This window comes from Ochlerotatus camptorhynchus, unplaced genomic scaffold (assembly GCF_037179485.1).
Source record: "Ochlerotatus camptorhynchus isolate MF236.1 unplaced genomic scaffold, CSIRO-AGI_Acam_v1.1 ptg000112l, whole genome shotgun sequence".
In the NCBI taxonomy this organism is placed as follows: domain Eukaryota; kingdom Metazoa; phylum Arthropoda; class Insecta; order Diptera; family Culicidae; genus Ochlerotatus; species Ochlerotatus camptorhynchus.
Window position 1 is genome coordinate 993,970 of NW_027040602.1, and position 23,538 is coordinate 1,017,507.

Sequence of the window (23,538 nt, forward strand, 5' to 3'; positions counted from 1 at the left end):
CCACCGTGAGCAGTCCGTTCATCCGCCGCCGAAAAACCCCACCCGCTGCAGAATCCCGTCATCGCTGGCCAGCCCTACACACACATACACACTACAGACACCGAAATCGTAAGGAATATTTCATCTGAACATACCAAAACGATAAAATATTTAACTTCGAATTTGGAGTCTGACTTTCATTGCTACACCGGATACAGAAAAAGGGATTTTTGGCATTTAATTCGAAATAGTGATCTTTGAACAGCTATAACTTTTTTTAGGGGCTTTCTAGCACAATACATTTCTGAGCAAAGTTGTTAGGCTCTGTCTGGGTTATACTTTAACGTATTTAGATGCGTGGTTTGTGCAAAACTGTGGTCCCTAGTAATAAAGATGCAAAAAAGTAGGTTTTCCCATACTAATTTCCATACCAATTTCAAATGCAATGCGGAAAGCTGGATTACAACCAATCGTCCCCAAATTTTGCACAGTTGTTTGGGACCCCAAATGGAACCAAAAAAACATTATTCTGAAAAAAACCCATCCTACTATACAGTGACCAAGGGGTGCTCAACTCTGCACATCTCAATCTGTGCTTAGTACTTTATCTGTGCCGACAGCTGTGCTCAGTGTTGCGCCGAACGTGCCGCATTGTGGCAATCAAGCTGTCGGTCTCAGTACGCCATGAGTTTGGCAGCCCTGCAGTTACGACTTTGGGATTGTTTGTTTACAACTTCAAGCTCTCATGGATGGTTCAATGAAAAACGGAAACGAATGTCCATTTATGTGCATCATATTGAACAGAAATTTACACTACTTTTTCGAACTGTGTGTGTAAACTTATGATTTGTATTTTGAAGTTTTAATTAAGAAAACGACCATCCTAGTGAAACATCACGTATGAGATGCTAGTGATGGTTTAAAATGATATACAAAAGTTCCAGAAAGTCAATTTTTGTCAAACAAATTGTATTCGAGGTAAGTACTCCAGATTTCGAAGTTTCATACATTTTGAAGTAATTTGTCATCAAAACCTAAATTTCATGTTCATGTCACGATTTTGCACCACCTCTAAATCATGTCGGATTGAGCCCAACTTTTTCCAAAGTAATAAACATGGTCATGTTCGGTTTTCAAATTCGAGGGTCATTTTTTCCCCATAAGTTTATTACCACCCTACTGTATATACACCACGTTAAGAGTTTAAGAAGAAGTAGGGAGTTGAGGAATGTCCACGGTTCATACAAATTATTATATATATATACATGCATGCATGATTTATAATCAAAATTGTGTAGGTTAATTTTATAAAAACTATTGTTTATAAAAACTATTGCTCATTTAAACACATAAAGGCAAATGCTGCATTCTAACTTAAAACTAAAATAATGCAAGAATGACACGTAACAAATTAATAGTTTTCACATTGTCATACCTATCCAATTGACATCACAAAAAAAAAACTAAATACAACTCCCTTGATTTTTTCCACCAAGGGTGCTAGCCGCTAGACAATATCACCCAACCGGCGATGGCGAAAAATTACTGACAGCTTGCGCCGGATAGCTGACAGTCTGTCGAAATACAAGTTTTTCCTCTACTCCTGCGCTCCGTCGCGCCGCTATTTATATTCCTTTCGACCATTTACCGAAAATCTTATTGCCATCAAAGATAATAAACATTTCCCTGTTTCATGATTTTTTTCACGTTTTTGCTTCCCACACATCCGAGCAGAAGGACATGGGATTTTTTGGCGACAGCAACCCCATTTGCTTCGCGATTGGCCTGGCTGGGTGGCATAACGGAGGGCATTTAATTTTAAAATAAACAAGTGAATTGTACTGGTTCCCTTTCCGTCGCGGTAGGCGCGCATTACCATGACAATAGTTTTTTTTTTGGTTCTCCATCAGGCTCGGCCTGCTGTGCCTGGTCGTGCTTCATCGATATCGATGAAAAACGACAGCGCATGCTTGGTTGAAAAGCCGAACTTTGACAGCCTGAAGGGGAAAATTCTGATTTAGCATAGAAGAAAGCTTTGAGTAATCAGGGAGCAGTTCGGGGATCACTCGGGCATTCGGTGCATTTTGCGAAAAGGAAGGATAGGCGGCGCGTGGCTGTATTTGTGCGGACGTCCGTGCGTCGGTACGGTCGGTGGGTGATGCGACTGATGTTTCGTCCTTTTCGTTCTCGTCCTCGTCTGGCCGTCTGGACGGCTTTAGTCGACGACCGACGTGGGTGCGCTCAAGCTTTTTCCCATACGCGCTGCAAAAAAGTGAATTCGCAAGACGTGGAGCTGCCTGGTAGTTTTTTGAGCTTGTATGCGTGGAGTCGACGTAGAGACGAGGGGAGCACGATTCTGACCCGACAGGATATGCTGCTTTTTGGTGCTGTCTTTTGTGGAGGCTTGTGGAGCCATCGCAGCTAAACACTAGACGTTGCAGTTCAGTTCATCGGTGACGGTCTGGCGCGAAGGTTGTACACTTCTTCTAGCCCCAGGACACCCGTTGTCTCTCACTCTTGGTCACTGAAATTTGTGAATAGTTTCTAGTGGGTGGAAGTTGTTTGAATGGAAAGTGCCATTGCTGACCTCAAAAGCCATCCTCGAAGTAGTTGGTAAAGTGCAGTTGTCCTGTTTCCAGCGAATCCCAGCGCAAACACCTGCCACGGTGGGCAAAGCCCATAGACATTTCGTTCGTTGGTAATGCTCGTTACATCATTAACGAACAGGAGAACGATTCGGGCGGAAATTAAGTTATACCTGTTTCGGGCGCGATTGACGAGTGTGTGACTGAGTGAAAATGTCGCCTTCCGGGAAGTTCAGTGCTCACCGTTTGGGAGTTACCTGGATCCGTTGAGTGTTACCGCAACCAGCAAGTGATGAAAGGAGAGGAAAACGAAAAAGGAAACAGTACGAGAAACAATCAAGTGTGCTTGACATTTTCTTTGGAGAGATTTTTTTCCCCTGTGTCACGAGGAATTGCAAAGCCTACTACCAAGTAAAGAGTGAGAGCAAATCAACCTTCTGAAAGAGTAACGTGCGGCAGAGGACGGATTTTTGCCACGGGTCTCCGTTTACTGAAAGAGGGAGCTAGAATGGGTGTGATTTATACGAGTCCCCCTTTTAAGATACAAGGTAAGATAAGGAAGTTTTCTTGTTATTTTTTATTTCCTCATTTCATGGGATCGGGTGGGTCAAAAAAGGGGAAAGAAAGTCCTTACCAGTGGGAGAGTGGGGCGTAATTCAATGAAGTGTCGGTCGGCTGGTTAGATTGTGGGAGTCCAAGTGTCAGGACTGGTTGAACCACTGATAACGAACCGAGCGAATGGGTGAGTGAGGAATAGCGACATAGTGAGAGACAGAGAGATGGCGAGAGGGTCAACCCAGTTAGGCTGGGTGATTAACGATCGCTTGAGGCGACTTTGTCAGGGGAAGGAATGTTAGATTTTTTTTTTTCCTGTTCGCCTACTGCGGTTTCGGCCAACCGCGCACCGAAGACAGGAGGAGGACTACGCGTTTATGGCTTATGATGCGATTGTCGTTACGGTTATGACAGCAGACGAGGTCGTAAAGTTCTTCTTCGGCGCTAGCTTGTATGAAATGAAAACTTTGGTTATTTTCCGGTTTGTTTTCCTCTCTCTCTCTCTCTTCAATGACGACGCGCAATTTGGGCCAGGGTGGGTCATCTGGGATTGAAATAAAGAGGATTATGGGTCATTTTCTAGAAAACCACAAGAGACTTATTGCCATTAATGAGTTGCTGCATGAAATTTACGACGGAGTGCATAAAAATTATGGTTTAGTGTGTTTTGATGGCTGGGTGCTGAGGGATGTGGGGAGGGGGTCATGTATCGATTGCAGAGGGAAAAGCGTTTTTTGTGGCATTGACTTTTGACTGTTGTGGCTGTTCTGGAATGTGCACTAATGGGCCGAGAAAGCCGAAAGAAATGTTAAAAAATAAGTGCTTTTTCATGTTTTAGCCTAATTAGGTCATTAGTATAATGCTGTTTTTGTACCTGTACCAAACGTTATGAATATTAGTGTTTAAATATTGATAATTAGTTTTAAAAATAAATATAAAAAATGCAACTGTGTGAGATGCGGTCGCGCAAATAGATTAAAAAGAATAAAATAGAGAGTTTTTTTTGTATTTGTCCCCGAACAGAATTTTTACACTAGTTATTACATCTCTAAACGCAAATCAAATGTATCTTTATGTCGCGGATACATTTGTATGACCAACTATGAGCATGAGCATTATTTGTATAATAAATTATGAGCACATCCATGGTCACACTTGTATAGCTTCTGGATTTGCTCAAAATTTATTATACAAATGATGCTCATGTTCATAGATTGTCAAGCAAGTGGATCCGTGGTATGACCTTCATTACATATGTTTCATATAACAAATGAAATGACAGTTCTAGCAATGGACTGTAGCGTAGAAACAAGTATACAAATTTCACGAAATGATATTCTAGATGTAATGCATTTGTGAAAAAAATAAGTTTGTTCGAAAAATAGACGAACATAAAAATAACAAAATTATTTTATAGCCCCTCCAGTGACCACATTACAATTGTTTATGTCGAGAAACATTGAAAATTCTGCACACTTTTCATGAAAATCTGTAATAGAATCTTACATTTCCCGGGTTGGGTGTACCATATTGGTTTAGAGGAAAAATGACAGACACATTTATCGAAAAAATCTATTTGGATTCAGTTTAAATGAATTATGGCATATTATTAAATCAAACTTAATATACTTAACTTTGGGTTGTATCCAAGATGAATGCGACTGACGAAATCCTTGTTGTTCGTGATTACAATAATCTTGCTTCAGTCAACTGGCATCGAATGAAACAGGGCTCTTTCATCCTCGTTCTAATGGCTCATACATTACACCTCTAGTAGCATCTCTCCTAGATTGCTACAATACTGCTGATCTTCTGCAACGGAACGGGATCTCCATAGGAAAATCATAGACTGCTTGATCTATGTTTCCTTAGCCGTGAACTCGTCTCTAATTGCTCGGTTCAAGAGACACCCGACCCCGAGGCCTGACAAATCGTCCGCTTATGTTCTAATGTTTCAAGACCCAGGAGTTGACAACGAACAAATTTCCTTTGAACAGATCCAATCCTCGCTATCCAAACTGCTTGATACGGGCACCATACTACCGAGCTGATTTCCAAGATCGATCGCACTAGATAGCAGTATAGAGCTTTTAGACAAGCAGGATCGCGAAACTCGTCAGCGATCTTGAAAATGAACCCGAGTTGCCTGTTAGCTTTCGCAACGATGCCCGAGTAATGAAGCTTGAATGTTAAGGCGCAGTCCAGCGTGATTCCTAGGTCACGATCATTGTCCACACGTTGCAGAAGTTGGTGATTTATCGTATAGTTGAATGCCACTGGTTTCAGCTTGCGATGAAATGAGATAATATTACATTTTTGTACATTCATCGTGAGATAGTTTCTTGAGCACCACTCTTCGAACGTATCGATTAGGTGCTGAAGCCGCAAGCAATCGGCGAAGCTACGAACAATCACATAGATCTTCACATCATCCGCGTAGAACGATCGGCAACCAGTTGGGAGGATCAGTCCGGCCTCATTCACAAAAATCGAGAATATCAATGGTCCCAAGTTGCTACCCTGAGGAACACCGGAACTGTTTGTAAAATAGTCCAATTGCTCTGATCCGATTCTAACACAAAGTTCCCGATTGGTCAGATAGGACTTGAACCAACGAGTTAAACCCGAGTATACGCCGAGTTTTTCAAGTTTAGCTAGCAGTATGGAGTGGTCAACCCGGTCGAATTCAGCCTTAAGATTTGTATATACAACGTCCACCTGCGCTCTAGCTTCCATACTCTGAAGACATAAAGAAATGAACGGAGCTAGATTTGTTGAAACTGATCTCTTGGGATAAAAACCGTGTTGGTCAGGAGAAATGTCATTTCTGCAGCTAGAGAATAATGCGTCGTTGATGATGATTTCGAAAACTTTAGAGCAGACACTGAGTGATGTGATCCCTCGGTAAATTTCGATGTTTCTCTTGTCTCCTTTCTTGTAGATCGGGAACATGAATGACGGTTTCTAATGCGTAGGGAACTCCCCCTGCTGTAATGAAATATTGAACAGCTTCGAAAGCGGTGTTGTAAGCTCTGAACAGCATCGCTTCAGGATGCTTGAGGGGATCCCGTCAGGGCCAGCAGCATTAGAAAATTTCAGCTTCGTGATGGCGGATTCGACGAGGTCTACTGTAACCGAGGTAATCGAAAAATTGAAAGCATCACTGGGAGTGTCCCTCACCGCTTCAGCAACTTGGGACAACGAAGCCGTAGTGTCATTGAAAATGCTTTTGAAATGCTCTGCCAGAAGATTACATTTCTCAAGGGAATTGCTGGCGATTCTATCACCCAGGTGAATTTCGACTGGTAGCCCCTCCTCGTTTCGTTTGGTATTCACGAATGACCAGAACTGCTTTGAATTAAGCCGTAAATTAGCCTGCCCACGCCTTGTGTGGCTCTTGTAAAGAATGCGGTTATATGTGCGATATTCGTTGCTCGCTGTTGAAAATAATCGTTTGGTGAATGGGTTACGAGTACGACAGTATTTACGGAGGACCTTCGATCTCAGACGCTTCAAATTCCGTAGTCGAGCATTGGACCATGCGGGTTTAGGAGAGGGTCTCCTCAATGGGAAAGATTCAGTTATTGCCCGGCCAACGACCTCAGCGAAGTAGTTGACGGCTTCATTAATAGATTAACACGTGTCAAGGAACTGCCAATCTACCTGGGCAAGCGAGTGACTCAGCGCGACAAAATCTGCTCTACGAAAGTCGAGCTCATGTACATCAACAGGGGGTTATCGTAGCGAACAGGAACAGATAGGTTGATGGAAACTTCCAACGCAGGATGATTGGTGTCGATGCCAATCAAAGGCTCTGGGGCTTCTAGGATAGAACATTCCAGTCCTGCAGCTTCGTTCGCCAGAACGAGATCAAGCAGTCGAGAGTTGCTATTCAGTATCGAGTTGATTTGCGTTAAGCCATGCAGGTTGAAACCATCGAGGAGAGCACAGCAGGATGCGGTCTGTTCGAGCGAAGAACATCAATGCTAGGAAGATCGTTTGCAGGAACGTTCCATGAGAGCCCAGACTGATTGTAGTCACCAAATACCAGAGCTAGGTCGCTTTGTTCTAGTCGAGAGAACACGGTACCAATCGAACTGATGTGGTTTGCAATGCTGCTCGAATCAGATTTCCGGTCTGGAGGTAGATACATAGCACCAATACTTATTGATCTACGAGGCGTCGTTATTTTGACCCACAGCTGCTCTAGAGAAGTGCAAACTGGAGCAGGATCGATGCAGGAGCTTTGGCGTTTGGATACCGCAATCAAGACGCCTCCCCCAAGCGATTTGGTACTATTCTGGTGGTTGCGGTCGTTTCGAAATACCGTGAATAGACTGCCAAATAATTTAGATGAATTAATGTGGTCATCGAGCCAGGTTTCCGTAAGAACTATGACATCGTAGTCAGTGTCAACGGCAGTCAGGAAAAAAATCATCAATCTTTGTTCGCAGGCCACGAACGTTCTGGTAATACACCAACAGGCGGTCGAACGAAGGCGGTTGGAGGTCTGCAGAATGATCGATCAGCCGAAAAGAGCATGGTGGTACTCTGGAACACAGAGACGGATCAGGAGAAGAACTGTTTTCAACAAACGCATACTTGCCTGATGTAGAAGGTTGGAAGACCCCTTTACCATTCTCAACCACAAGGCCAGAACGACTTCGATGACAGGAATCAGCAAGCGCGACTGGGTTGAGTGGCTCAGGGGCTTCCTTGAGGCAGCAGGCAGTGCGTTCTGGTCTGGGATGTTCCAAAACGTGGCGAACAAGATCAGGTGCTGTGCTGTATGTCCAATGGGTGATGTGGGATTTGAAGCCATCGGACGCATATGACGTTTCAGTCGAACCAGCCGGTTGTTGCTCCTGAGGCGGTGAGGCACTGGAAGCAACGGACGAATCAGGAGCGGAGCCTGTGATGACACGAACATACTTGCCTTGAGTTGCGGGTTGGAAGATCCCTTCTCCAAGCCCACACACAGGTCCAGGACGACTGCAGGACGATGACTGGATCAACTTGACTGTGGCGGGAGAAGAAGGGGCTTCCACAGTGCTAACTTCAATGCGTCCCAGAGTGTTCAGGTGACTGGCGGGCGATGCATAGTTGATGGTTGGTAAAGCGCTAGAACCAATGGACGAATCAGGAGCGGGACAGATCATGCCACGATCATACTTGCCTTGAATTGCAGGTTGGAAGACCCCATCTCCAAGCCCACACACAGGTCCGGTACGACTGCGGGACGATGACTGGAATGACTCGACTGTGGCGGGAGGCAAGACAAGGCGTCCTCAACAAGTTTAAGGAAAAGGATGTACTAATGTCCACAAGAGGTACAGCAAAACATTACATAGACGCCTTTATTCCCACTATCTATTCAGGGATAGAAGAAAAAAAAGAGCCATTGCAGCCATCTGAAGCTTGAACTGAGTACCTGGGAAACCCACAATACCTGTGGCAACAGCAAGCAAACGATGCCCTGTTGTATTTAGCTGTTGAATATTGTTGTATTTATAAATGCATTTTATGTTACGTACTGGAATAAACTTATTTTATACTAGTTGAGTGTGCCCGGTCTTGCTCGGGATTCAATATTAGCTTGAGTTTATGCGCCGATTTAAAAAAAAAATGCTATATTGTACGTAGCCCCCCCCCCTATTATCTAAGGGGCTACCCCCTATGATTATCTCCTTATACCCCCACACTCGCCCCCACATGCCTAATTTGGTTCCATTCGCTTGATTAGTTCTCGAGTTATGCAGAAATTTCTGTTTCATTTGTATGGGAGCCCCCCCTTACAGAAGGGGGAGGGGTCTCGAACCATCATAAGAACCTTCCACGGCCCCAAAAACCTCTGTATACAAATTTTCACGCCAATCGGTTCTGTAGTTTCCGAGTCTATAAGGGTCAGACAGACAGACAGACAGAAATTCATTTTTATATATATAGATAGATAGATAGATTAAATAGTTTGAATGGATGGATCTCACCAAATTAACGACCGAGCAAATCTCAAAAAGATCGATGGTTGTTCATTTTCTTTTCTTTCGTGTGCTGCTTCAATCTCAGCCACTGTTACTCAACCAATAACAAAACGTCAAATCTTCAACATTTTTTTCTTGGTCAAACGATTTCTGGTGATTGCCGACATCACAATCGACACTTACTACATATAGTACCCTTTGCGTTTTTTCTGAACACGTGGGTTTCATGAGGAGCTATAAATGACACGGAATTGTAAAACTACATGCAGAAAAAAACATAGTTCATCCAAATAAAGCACGATTCATTCAAACAAAATTTTGAATAGAATATAGATCAATAAAATCCATAGAGTAATTCAATAAAAATATAGAATTGAAGTAATGCCAGCAGCTTTATTGAATTAAACGTCAAGTTTTATTGATTCAAAAAAATGTTTGCTTGAATCAACCTGAAGCATTTTTTAAAGCAACGAACAATTTTAGTTGTATCGAATCATATTTTTTCATTATATCAAAATCAAATTTATTTAAATAAATAAATATTATTTTCATTATTTATTCTATTTCAATTCAGGTTTATAGCAAATTGCTAACAATACCGAGGGGGGCGACTCTATCTACGATGCAGGAAATATTGTGTTTAGCTGTGGCTAGCTGCGTGTACACTGAGTAGATAGAAAGAAGATTTATCACGATTTTGAAGATTTCCTGCAAAAAGATGATGCGCGATGCAAGTAGATGCGAGAAATTAAAGAAGATTTTTCGAAGATTTATTCGCTAGTGTGAGATTTTTTGAGCATCTAGAATTGAGATTTAGATGTGTCGCCCCCCTCGAACAATACACTGTCTCGCATGAAAAGCATTGTTTTGACTCGGAACCAAATTCAATCATTATTACGAATATGAAAACGTTAACGAACAAATGCAATCCATGAAAACAGTAAACCGAAGTAAAACAACAGATCAACTATTTATATGTACTTCCGCCCTCCGTCAATAGTTAATAACCTCTTAAGTATACTCGATTGTTTTGTTTTGCGGTAATTACTCCAACAAGTCGTCTGGTATTTGATCCGGTTTAGCTTATAATTGCGTGTCTACTGCAATTTGTTCCGTCACCGCTGAAATTTTAATTACATTAATTAATTTGAACGATTCAACACAATTTATAAAATTATAACTTACATTTTAAGAGCAAATAACGGAGGCATAGACAGGAGGAACTTCTTATCGTTTGCCAAACTATGCCGATACAGACTGACTGTTTGAAACGTGCACTTAAAAAAATATTCAGTTAAAACAATCAAAGTAACCATTTGGATTGAATAAAATATATAATTGTTACAAACCAAATTTTGTTTATTTAAATCAATCGCATTAATGATGCATTCAATAAAATTTATAGATTTGATGTGAATGGAGTGCTATATTAATTTAAAACTTCTTCATGAACTGAAACAAACCGAGACATTGTATTGAAAAATAACAAAATATTTTATTAATTCACTACAGAGCGTTTTTTCTGCGTGTATGTAGGTGGTTAGGCATTGTAACGAATCAAACACAGATCCTACACACGAGAATGAAGGTTCTGGGTATATATTGTTTACACTTGGAAGGAACTCCGCGAGCACGAAATAGATACAGACGGACCGACGACGAGACAAATGGAGCATCAGTAGTCTTAAAGTTATTTTCGAATTCTCGTAATTGAATTCTTCTTTGAACCTCATAAAATAGCTACTCTGAACTTAAAAAAAAAATCACAATTGATAATCGTCAATTCAGAAACACCTTTGGTGTTATCCCTAGAATTCCTCCTAAATGATCCTGATTCTCCAAAGTGACTTAACAAGTCCAGTCTAAAGATCTGGAAATAATTGCATTAATCAGAGTCTTTTTTCCCCGCAGAGAGGAGGAAGCATATGTTTCCCCTATTTGTCATCATTTCCCGTTCCAGTAATTTCGAGTTCACGGCTTTTTACTGGTTGTACAATTTCCCGGTTTACTAGTCACCCTGAGAGAAAATTTGGAAAATATCTACTCAAACATAAAAAAGAAAGTGGCGCCGGTGGTGTAGTGGTAAGCGTGATTACCTCTCACCCCAGTAGGCCTGGGTTCAATCCCAGTCGGCGCCGCCGGGATATTCTGAGGCATAACATCTTTGATTACGCCCTCCTTCGGAAGGGAAGTAAAGCCGTTGGTCCCCGGTTCATGAGTTGATGGGTTGATAGGTAGGGTCCAAGTGTGGGAGTTTGCCTCCCTGGCGTCGGTAGCATTGGTGCTCAGCACGGAAAACAAGATCGACGGGAAACAAGATCGACGGAAAACAAATCAAGGAAAATAAATATTTGTTTTTACGCTAAAGTGTAAATTTTAGTCTTCATTAATTGAAGTGTAAAGTTGAAAACTATGTTTTCACAGTGCAAATTTTTCCCTTCCTTATGACGAGTCAACCTAGCATAGACAAACCCGAACAACTCAGGAAAATGTTACAGCTCAAGTTTCTCCATATACAGCGCTCCTTCGTCTGCTTCTGCGATGAGTAATAATAGATAATAAAAAAATTTACAACCAAACTTTCACTATCAGGACCTCTCAGACATGACGCTCATTCAGTCACTTTACACACCACAAGTCAGTTTGCCAGTCATCCAGACAGCATTAATACTTTCAAGGAACCTTTTAGACTAGTAGAAAGTGAGTGCGAAATGGAAAGGAGATCATCATCGAATGTGGCGAACCGATGATGATGTGCATGAAGAAATGCGGTTCGTTCACCACTTTTCATGAGAAAATCTCATCATAGACGAAGAAATGTATTGAGATAAAATCAAATTTAAAAACGACATGCCTTCTTGGATGCTAAAGTTTCCGAAAAATTGAAATTACCACGCACTCAATCTAGTTAGCCGTGTTAATAACTGCACAGGCACGTATTGCTGCGATTGGTCTGGCTTAATCAAGTGTCTTCTGTGTTTTCGTCATACCGCACCTCCACAAAAGCAGGGTAAGTTGGAATTCCGGTAGTGACAGGTCGATCATGCTGGTTCCCGGCCGTGGTCGGCGCTTGTGGCTCTCCACTCTAACCTCATTTGTGTTGCATTTCTCGTCCGGATGCATCGTCGTCGTCTCGGTTGGTTGTCTAAAGTTCGAAATGAGTTATATACCGAACCCATTTCACGTATCAGCTCGGTCACCCACACGGCAGAAGAGTCGAAATTTCGAATGGAATATCCAGCATCTCGGCTTGCTTGTACCGCATGCCGCTGCTTGGTTCCAATCTGGTCCACCGATTTCGGTGAGCTGGAAGCACCGGAAGAAGTACAACGGACTCGATGCGGATATTTTATATTTTCTAATGCATCGGTATCGTGTTGCTGCTCCAACGGTGGTGCTTTGGTTGGAATTTATACGTTTCCAGTTAGATGAGCTCTTTCACAGCAGTAGAAGCAATGACGAACGGACGACGAGAGCGGGTGCACCACCATAAACATAATGTGTAATAACAAATCGAAAATACATTCACTTTCGTGACTTTCCTTCCCGCTTCACATCAGGACAGAAAGTACAAGCGGAAAACAAAGTAGGCAGGTTGCCGGAGGCGCTTGTCCTAACAACCATCACAGCAAGCACGTCGTCAGAGAACAGATTTGTCTTCTCCGTGCATGGCTGTGTGTGAATGTGTGAGTTATGGCGAAAAAGTGGAAAAACCAGGAAAATTTGCTTTATTTGCGATTTATTTGGAAATTTATGGATTCTTCTTTTTTATACCAGTTGTGCCCGAACGATGACATTTTTTGTCGATCGCTGATGATGTGCTCCACCGTTTGCTCTGCAGCAGAAGGAGAGCTCTCTTTTCACGACTGTTTGAGTTACGTGATTCAAAATTCGTTAGATTCTTTGTGGACTCACGTTTCCGCTCGGGTTATGTCTTTCCTATTGCATTACGGAAGCACGTGTTTTCAAGTTGTTCACAATGTTCAACAAATTCGCCAAGAGGATAATGGGAGTTGAGTAATCTCAACTGAAGCCTTTTTCGTGCGCTTCGCTTTGCAATTTTACTTGTTCTTGTATACCATTTTGTGTGTGTATATTTCTAGCTGGAATCTTATACGATTTCTAGCTACAGTATCTTATATGATTTTTTGGTAAGCAGGACATCAAAAGTTTTCAGATTATGCCACCTTATGCAGCCCATACACGCTGCAACCTGGTTGTAAACATGGTTCTACGATTGGTTGACGAATCTCCTTTCAACCAATTCGTCAACCGAGCAAAACTTTCACAACTACGCCACACGCAATCCAAACTGCCATTTGGTACTTTAACCTGTTACCTGTGTGTGACATCCCCTATCCGGGTTGGCAGACTTTAATTCGAATCGCTTTTTTTTACAGTAACCCCTCCATATATGCGGTGGTGGGTACCGTCCCCCCACCGCTGTTTCTCGACTGTCCTTCAAACAACTATGCTGATTTTTTGTATGTGAATAGTGTCAACCATAAACTACTTATCTACAGAAAATCAGCTCAATTGGTTGAAGCCGAGAAACAGCGGTACACACACCGCATATATGAAGGGGTTACTGTACTTTAACCGATTTATTGACTGTCAATTTTGTCTTGCAACTACTCCACACACGATACCAATGAGCTGGATTACCGAGGTGAAGCAATCGTTTAAGTTGTGTGAGTAAAACCCCTGTACGATACAAGCAATTAGTGACGTCACTACTTGCGTTTACGTTGATTTTTTGGTTTACTAATACAACCATATTTCACGATCTGCTTCACCTCTCTCTGTACTCATTGACACAATACAACCAACCGGTGGAAAATAAAGATTTTTAATTGGCTCACTACTTAGCTAGCCTATTGGTCCCAAGAAAATCGATTAACGGACCCCATTCTAGTCGAAATTCTAGTAGTACACAATGTTTGTTTTGATTCACTATGAAAGTTTGACAGATAAAATGAGGGGTTAGTGGATTTTCCTATGTTTCGAGGGGTGAATCGATTAGCTTGGGACCGAAGAGAGTACCAGAGCTGAGCCAAAAATTTGAGCACGTTTCTTCGGGACCTACTAGCCTTAGAGTTACCTCTATGATACAACCGAGCATCAACCCAACCTGGTTGTCAACCAGATTGCAGTGTATGCAGGACTGGTAGCGATCAATGCTGTCAAAAATAGTGATTTTAGTGACAATGTTGAAGAAATAAGTGACCAAATAGTGACTTATAGTTTAAAAAATAGTGACTAAAAAGTATCCTAAGAGAAAATAAATGGTTGGTGTTTTAGGCTTATTCAATAAGTATCTCATTAGTATATCGATATGAACCTTTAAAGCAAAGGTTCAATAGAAAGTTTATGGCCAAACCCACGGTATTAGTCAGTCTACTAACTGCAAAAACCTGGAAAACCGGGAATCCTCAGGAAATTTTATTTTTCCTCAAACTACCTGGGAGGCTCAGAGAATTTAATAATCTTCTAACTGAGGATATTTTAAAGAAAAGAATGAATTTTAAAATACAAGCATTTTCTCGTTATTTTTATTCACACTTTCAACTTTAAAGACAGTGGACTAATCTTCAGTAACAAATAAATTAAAAAAAAAAAAACAGAGGCTTGAAATGACTTTCTTTTTTTTTTGAACATACATATTTCCTAGAAATTTTGAATTTGAACTAGTTCTGCACTTAAAAGCTATAATACTTCAAAAAATGTTCAAGAATCATGACTCAAAATCCATGCACAGTTTTAAAAGCTCGTGGAATTTTACTATAATTTCTAAGGACCTCATTTCAAGGAAGTTCTGGGGAAAAAAAAACTTTCAGAAAAACATCAAATGCAATCTGCTTTTAAGGTAGTTCTGAGGAATTTTAGATTTCCTGTGAAGCCTGATAGTTTTGAGTAGAATTTCAAGAAACTCTGAATTGAATTAAAAGCAAAGTTTAATGAAAATTCTGGAAATTTCTGAGGAGCACAACTCTTTCAGAGTAAAATTCCAAGGGCCTTCTGAGGATAATTTTGTGTTTGTGGGGGGATAAGACGAATCTGGAGCATAAGTCCTTGGAATATTTTTGAAAATACTAAAAGGAGGATTACAATCAAGTCTGAGAATTACTCCATAATATCTTCAAAGGAATTCGGAAAATAAATTCAAGAGGGTTCGCCAAACAAATTATGAGAAGGACTCAAAAGAATTTATGAATTTCTCTTCATTCTCTCATTCTCCGCCAATGAATTCTTAGGAGACTTACAATGTGAGTAGAATTCCAAGGGAAGTTTTGAAGTTCTTTTGTAGTTTGAGAAACTAGCTGGATGTTCACAATGCTTCTCATCAAATTCTTAAACTTCTGTGAAGTTTTCGAAGTTTTTCTAAACGTATGGAACTGTGCTCCCGCAATGTTCATGGAATTAGAACGAAATAATTAATATAATTCTATGATTTTCACTGAGGTTCTCAAGATTTTTTTAAAGTTCATGAAATTTCCCTTAAATTATCGACACTAATTTAAAACTTCTTCAATAGTGTAGACTTTCCTGCCTAAACGATTATTTAATTTCTTTAAAGTTCTCTAGATTGCCCTGAATTTTCAGTATTTTTTTAAGAATCCACAACTTTACTGAAATTTAATGATCTGCCTTGAAGTTTCGAAAATTTCCCATAAGTATTATAACCATTTTAAACACTCTCTAATTTTCCCTGAACTTATATATAGTTACCTGAAGTTTTCTAAATTTGTTTAATAACCCGGCAAATTTTCTGATATTTATTTTTATTCTTATTTCATCTGACTTTTTTCAGTCTTAATGAAATCTAGGATGGGGAAAAGCCTCTTTGAGTAAACCATTCAGTTGGCTCAAAGAGGCGTAAAAACCTCATGGCTTTTCATACATATAACAATAGATAAAATTACAAATAGTCAATACACAGAATACGTTGAATACACATGAATACACATGACAAACATATTAAAAGCTAAGCCAATAATCTAAAATAATTGAACACAACAATCTGCAAATGCGTCGCAGCTCACGCGTCGGAGGGTTGGAAACTCGGCGTAGTGTTGTAGAAGGACCATGTAATAAAAAAAACAGCAGGTAATACACACCTTCGAAGTAGCAGTGATTGGACAGATACTCACCGCTGTGCATTGAGGCGGCGTTGAAAAGTGGCAGCAGAAACATTGAAGTCAAATTGTCCACTAGCATCGTTAAACCGAGAAGACATTATCCTGATAGGATAAGTGGGTAAGTGGCGAAGAGCGAGGCGCACAAAACTTTTTCTGCACCGCCTCGATACGGTCAATCCAGTTTCTGTTGTACGGGCACCATACCAGCACGGAAGATTCCAAAATAGATCGAACCAGTGAGCTTGAGCTTGAGCTTGATTGACCGCCCACGGTTGCTACTCTGTTATTGCCAGATCAGCTTTAATTACACAGAGAACCAATAGACGATGCTTGGGACTAGCAATCATCCTCAATGTGTAAAAACTGGTGATCTTAAATTAGGCAATACCAGCGCCGGCCGTACCCAAACACAGGTCAAGAAAGGAATGGGAAGGATTGTGTTGACATGACACTCGCTTTGATGGAAGCCGAGAACACATCTGCACTTCCACGAGGAATCACTGGAATGTTGGATAAGAGGGTTGGGTTTGCAGCAGGGTTCGTTTTGGTAAACGATAAGCTGAATTGATGTCCTAACGATCATATAACGCGAAGGAGCTTGGGGCTAAACCCACGGTCTTCTGCTCAGTAAGCAAAAACGTTTGCCACTAGGCAGACGAGCACCTTTTTAATCACCGAGTTGCTATTATTACCATGTAGTCATATTAACAAATAAAACGATTGACGAATCTTGAATGTGGATGGGCCTGAGATTAGACTCATGATGTTCTGCTCAGTAAGCAAAAACGGTTGCTCTAAGGCCACCGAGCCCCTCATATCACATTATACCGTTGCTCAAATTTTTGTATCCATTCAAACCCGGAACCAACGACAACAACGAGTTTCGTAAAATACACGATACATAAGCGTAAGGACCTGGGACCGCGTTTTTCTGCTCAGTAAGCAGGCCACTGTAACAGACGATCTTTCAAATCCGAAAACTAAAAACTACGAAAAAGTACTTAGGCCTTCATTAAGTTCCACTTTCACGCGACGTTCAATGTTTCAATTTGCTCTTTACGTATTGTTCAGGCTATAAATAGGCTCTTTTCAAAAGTTACGCGAGAAATACGCACAATCGTCGCCTACCTCGCAGAACTGGTTCCAAACGACAACAAAGGCATAAGCAACGATGGATTGTTGAGCTTTGCTGGCTGGTGTAGTGGTTGTGTTTAGGTTAGTATAAATAGATTCCAAAATAGATCGAACCAGTGCACAGAAAAGGGACTTCAGGCAGAGAGGATCACGAAATCCATCAGCAAGCTTAAACATGAAGCCGAGCTGTTTATTGGCTTTTGCAATCACGTCTTCGTAATGCGGTCGGAAAGTGAGTTCGCGGTCCAATATCACACCGAGATCCCTAACCTGATACAAGCGCTCGAGAGTTTGTCCACACATGCTGTAGTTGAAATTGACTGGTTGCCGCTTCCTGCTGAATGATATTGTGTTGCATTTGGCTATGCATAAATCGAGTAGGTTTCGCTTGCTCCAGTCCTCGAACAAATCTAATAACCTCTGCAACTCCAGGCAATCCTCAGTGCAGGTGATGATCATAAAGATCTTAACATCGTCGGCATAGAATATTCGCTGTCTACGTGACAACACAAAGGCAATGTCATTTATGAATAATGAGAAAAGTAGCGGTCCAAGATTACTCCCTTGCGGTACACCATAAGGAATCATAAACGGCTCCGAATGTGACGAACCAATCCTTACTCTCACGGATCTTTCAGACAGATATGATCTAAAACAGCTAACAAGCGCGGAAGATACCCCCAGCTTCTCGAGTTTTTGCAACAGGATATCATGATTCACACGATCGAATGCAGCCTTGAAGTCCGTGTATACGGCGTCCACTTGTGAACCAGCGTCCATAGAGCGTATGCAGAGTGAGGTTTGTAGTAACAGATCGTTTCGGGTAGAATCCATGCTGGGCACATGAAATGTAGTTTTTGGTGTCTTCAAAGAGAGCGTTGTTTACAATTATTTCAAAAACCTAAGAGCAAGCGCTCAAGGACGTTATTCCACGGTAGTTGACGACGTTACATTTGTCACCCTTTTTGTGAATCGGTGACAGAAACGAAGTTTTCCATCCAGCAGGAAATTTTTGCTGTTGGAACGAGAGATTGTACAGTTTTACTAACGGTGTCATCAGAGAACTCGAGCAGTTGTTCAACACAGATGAAGGAATCCCATCAGGACCGGGTGACACGGAATGTTTGAGCTTACGTAATGCATTTTTGACATGCTCCTCGCTGATCTGGAAAATTCCAAAGTCGATGCTGTCTAGCGGCGTATCACGAACAGCAGCCTCTATCTGCGATGGCGTAGCAGGCGTATTTGAGAAGACATCCTTGAAGTGTTCGGCAAAGATCTCACATTTACTAGAGGCTGTGCTAGCAAATTGGTCGCCGAAATACATGGACGTTGGCAATCCATCTTCCTTGCGTTTAGTACGAACAAAAGACCAGAACTGTTTGGGATGTAGACGTAAATTTCTCTGCGTACGATCAACGTATCGAGCATACAATAGACGGTTATACCGTGTGTACTTGTTACTGGCCATTACAAAGCGATGTTTGGAGTGCTGCGAACGACTCCGACTATACGTTCGAAGTGCAGATCGCCTACGGCGCTTCAACTGGCGGAGGCTCCTGTTCGTCCAAGGAGGCTTCAGTGGAGGGCGCTGAAGAGGCACGTGAGCTTCGATGACTTGACGTATCTCCGTGTTGAAAATACATACAATATCGTCCAGATCCTGATCAGAATCCAAAAATTGCCAATCGATTGATAATAGCGCATCATTCATCGAACTATAATCAGCCCGACGAAAATCGAACCAGCAGTCGTCTAGAGATGGTTCAAATGACACTGGTACCGAAATAGAAACGGTGACGTCAATAGCAGGATGTGGAGTATCGATTTCTACGAGCGATTCAGCCGCTTCGGATACGCAACAGCTTGATAACGCTGAGTCATTCACGAGTACTAAATCGAGAATCCATGAACTGGAGTTCTTCACAGTATTGATTTGTGTCAGACCCTGGAAGCAGAAGGCATCGTACAATGCACAACTAGCATTCGTTAATCTCGATGTATGGGAATCTATTGTGAGGCCACCATGCTCTGATGGTACCCAGTGCATTTCAGGATGATTATAGTCTCCAAACTGGAAAGCAAGGTCATGAGGCCTCAAGCCGGAAAGGATTGAATCAATGGAGTCAGTATGCTGCTGTATAAGCGACAGGTCGTCTCTGCAAACAGATGGTAGATAAAGCACTCCAATGCTGACATCATAGTTCTGCAGTTTGATATTGATCCAAAGCTGCTCGAGAGCATTACTTATCGGAGCTGGATCAATACAGCAACACAATTTAGAAGAGACGGCTATCAATACACCTCCACCACGAGTTTTTCGACTGTTCAGAGAGCCTCACGATTTGTCCTGAACACAGTGTAAGAGTCGTTGAATAATTGAGTAGACAAGATGCAATCGTTCAGCCAAGTCTCAGTTAGCACGATAACATCATATTCCGAGTCAGTTGTAACTAAGAAGAAAGAATCTATCTTTGTCCGAAGTCCTCGTGCATTCTGATAGTATATGCGTAGCTCGGAAGTTGTTGAGGAAGGATTGTCACAAACTTCTCGTCCGTTCCTCGGCAGAATGCAATGAATTTGAGTGGGTGTTGCGCTGAAATCCAAATGTTGATCACGAGGAGAATCACCGAGAAAGCACGCATACTTGCCTGAAAAGCCAGGATGGGAGACCCTCGCCCTATCTCCGACCACAGGGCCGGAACGACTTGGTACCTACGATATCTATGGAATACCCCATCATTCCACGGAACTCCTTGTAAGTCTCTGCAAATTTGCTTAAGTTAATGGGATTATTCTGAAGCTATCTGATCGTCCTTGAAGTACTCGGAACTTCGCTGAATATCATGTAACTATCTAAAAGTATCTAAATTTATTAGAAGTTCTTTGGAATTTCTTGAAAATATCACTGCTTGCTAAGAGTTTTCACTTTTTTTAATTAATGGAAATTTGTTGGTTTTCTCTAATCAATTTTGCTAAATTTTCGCGTTTTTTTTAAGTTCTTGAAATCTTTATGATATAACACGCCTAAAATACTCTCACGTTTTCCGAATGTTCATATAATTTTCAATCATGTTCCAGAAATTCTCTTGGAGCTTTGCTGAAGTTTCCGGAAATTCCCTGAGCTTCTTGCAACTTCTTTAAGGTTTCTACAATTTCCTTGAAATTATTTGAACTGCTCTTTGATTCTCTAAGCTTCCCTCAAGCTCTCAATTCTATTGGAGATCTCGGTTCTGGTGCTCGGAAATAAATGGAATTCCCGTAAACACCTTTAAATTTCCCTTAAACTTCTCTTAACTTCAGTGAAGTTTCTGAAATATTTCTGAAGTTTTCATAAATTCTCTGAAGGGCTCTGTACTTCCCTGAAATTCTCGGAACATCTTAAGGGTTCTCGATTTTTTTTCAGCACATCATGGAACTATCCTGAATTTTTCTAAATTTACCGATTATAGATCTTTAAACTGCTCCAAAAGTCTTGACTAAAGCTACGGAAACTGCTCTTAAGAACTGAAATTCCACAAAAATCTGTAGGTCTAGCTTAGGTACTTAGAACTTCTTAAAAATTTGCACAAGGTTTCCTTGAAACCTGTGAAGTTCTCTGAAATTCTAGGATCTTCATAAAAGTTCCCGAAAATTTTCAGATGCTAAAAGAACCGCTTTGAGGTTCTTAAAGCTTCCAGTAAGTTCCCCGTATTTTCAGCTTGGACTTACTCAAATTAAGTAAGTGTTAAACTTCAACATTCAATGAATTTGATTGTAAAGCTGTTTCTTTAAAACTGATTGCCATGTCTTAAAAACGTTTGGGTAAATTGCTGTTGTTTTTGATCCACCAAAAAATAACATATTTTTAACGCATTTAAAAAATAGTTTCTTTTTTTATTATAAACCTGGAATTTATCCATTAAAGTAGGGTTTTTTTTTTATCTAATTTCCGTCCTACTAAGCACAACGCGCACTTTACCTCTCTTTTCTGAACGAGTTTTAACTAAAAATGGAATATTTCTGTCAAAGATGACTTCTAAATTTATTCACCTTTCCATACAAACCGTTGGATTTGACAAAGAGTCACATATTGTTGAGATATTGTATAAAATCTAATACTGCTTCTTGATTCTAAATTCGTTCTACGAGTTTCAATTCCGTCCAAACGCATTGAAACGCCATTAGATTTTCTTCATTTCTATCGAAATCATTGATATAATTGATCTTTTCTGATCGATAGAACGGAAATACGCGATTACGACGAAGTAGCGCTCTACCCTACTTGAAAATCCTGGAAAACTCAGGCAATTTTATTTAGAAAAATGAGTAGGCACCCTGTAGATAGAGAAAAACGATTAAACGCCACAAAGCAAAGAATAATCAATCTTGAAATAAATTCACGCTAAAAAAGTTGAAAATAGTGACTGATTACAAGAAAAAGTGACTTTAGTGACTTGGCCTTAAAAAAGAGACTTTTAGTGTGTATGTCGAGTAGAATTTTGCTGATTTCTGGCTAATTACTGCATTTATTTAATGTTTATTGCATGGAATTAAAAGATAAGAATGAAGACTGACCACTCATAAGCATTGATGTTAAAATTATGCGTAAATAAGGGAGTTGGTAATTTACTGTCACACGCAAGCCTGCAGCTAAAATTTCATTACAATAAACTGTTTGGAAAAATCAAGCTGCGAGATTTTATTTATTCTCTATCTCCGCTGTTCGCTTGGAATGTAGTTGTAAACGGCCGCCCGTGTGCTGGCTGTTTTGTTTCGCTCTGGACGATGGTTTTTCAAAAAATGTACTGTTGCCACCTCTGCTTACAAAAGCAGATTTAATACCATATTTATACTCCAATTGGTTGTAAAATGCACAAAATCTTTTAGTTTACTCGATGTCCATACATTTCCACCAATATTTAAGCACTTGTTTATATTTTGAGAGTTGGTGCGCAGGTAGATTAAGGTTAAGGCTACGCCACTGGTTAACAGTACTGTACAAATCCTCTCTTATTGGTTGTTCGATTGCATTTGCAAATGGGTAATGATATCAGGCTTCCGATCAACATCAACGGAAGCAGAATTTGTCACAGTGCATGGTACAGTTTTAGTCCTCAATCAACTCTGTTCTCAACTCACTTCAAAAAATGAAAATTAATTCGGTTCGTCACTTTTTTTTACAAATAATTCGTTTATTTTCTGCAAGTTTACATTAGCAGTTTTCCTAAAATTACAAGAATTATGTTTTACTGTTCACAAAATTGTTGGAGCAGTCGGTAGCGGTTGACTCCTAGTAGTAGTGATGCCGCTCTGTTGTTGTAGTTGTTCCAAATTTCAATGCAAGTTTCGTATTGAGCAGAGTTTGCTTGTCAGGTAACATTGGAATTGGTTTCGATATAATTTTCGGGGGTTTTTTTGTGGTTGTAGTTGTGGTAGTTGTCTTTGGTTTCTTGCAATGCTTCTTCTCAACGTACTTTGGATAGTGCTTCGTTTCGTGTTTAGGGTAATGCACCGGTTCGTACTTTGGATAGTACTTAGGGTAAGGCTCGGGTTTGGGGTAATACTCTGGTTCGTATTTGGGGTAGTACTCTGGCTCGTATTTGGGGTAGTACTCTGGCTCGTATTTGGGGTAGTACTCTGGCTCGTATTTGGGATAATACACCGATTCGTACTGTGGGTAGTACTGTGGATAGTACTCTGGTTCATAACTGGGATAATACCAGTCAATCTGTCGTTTATGTTTATTGCCCTGTCCTTTACCATCGGCAGTATGATCCTTTTTTTCTGTAAATTCAATACGAAAAGCAGTTTAGATTAAATACATATATAATATATTGATATAATATATAGACTAGATAATTAGACTCAATCACAAAAAGTTTCACTTAATCTTACCTTGTTCACGATTGATACTAGCACCGGAAACTACCAGGACAATGCATCCCGCGACGAGCAGTTTGAGCAACATCTCAATGTTTACGTTGTTATTCTTCACAGACACTTCCTAACTGTTTGTGATGTCTGCAGAATGTGAAGAAATTTCTTATCCTACGATCGTTTTTAAACGAGCACGCGAGACGTTACCTAAATCATACGGGTAGGCGCATTTATACCGACCGTTGGGTAAAAATTATGGAAGGTAGAAAACAGTCGTTAAATGAATGCTGAGCACGTGATGGGTAA

The 23,538-nt window shown here is 40.7% G+C and overlaps 1 protein-coding gene across 1 annotated transcript; it reads right to left on the reverse strand.

Annotated features, from left to right (window-relative positions):
* Positions 1–22,645: 22,645 nt before the first annotated feature.
* LOC135699560 (procyclic form-specific polypeptide B1-alpha-like) lies at positions 22,646–23,323 on the reverse strand. Its single transcript, XM_065219835.1, has 2 exons — positions 23,251–23,323; positions 22,646–23,139 (listed from the first exon to the last, which is right to left on the reverse strand). Exons 1-2 carry the CDS (start codon positions 23,321–23,323, stop codon positions 22,646–22,648), a joined length of 567 nt encoding a protein of 188 aa, XP_065075907.1.
* Positions 23,324–23,538: the final 215 nt, after the last annotated feature.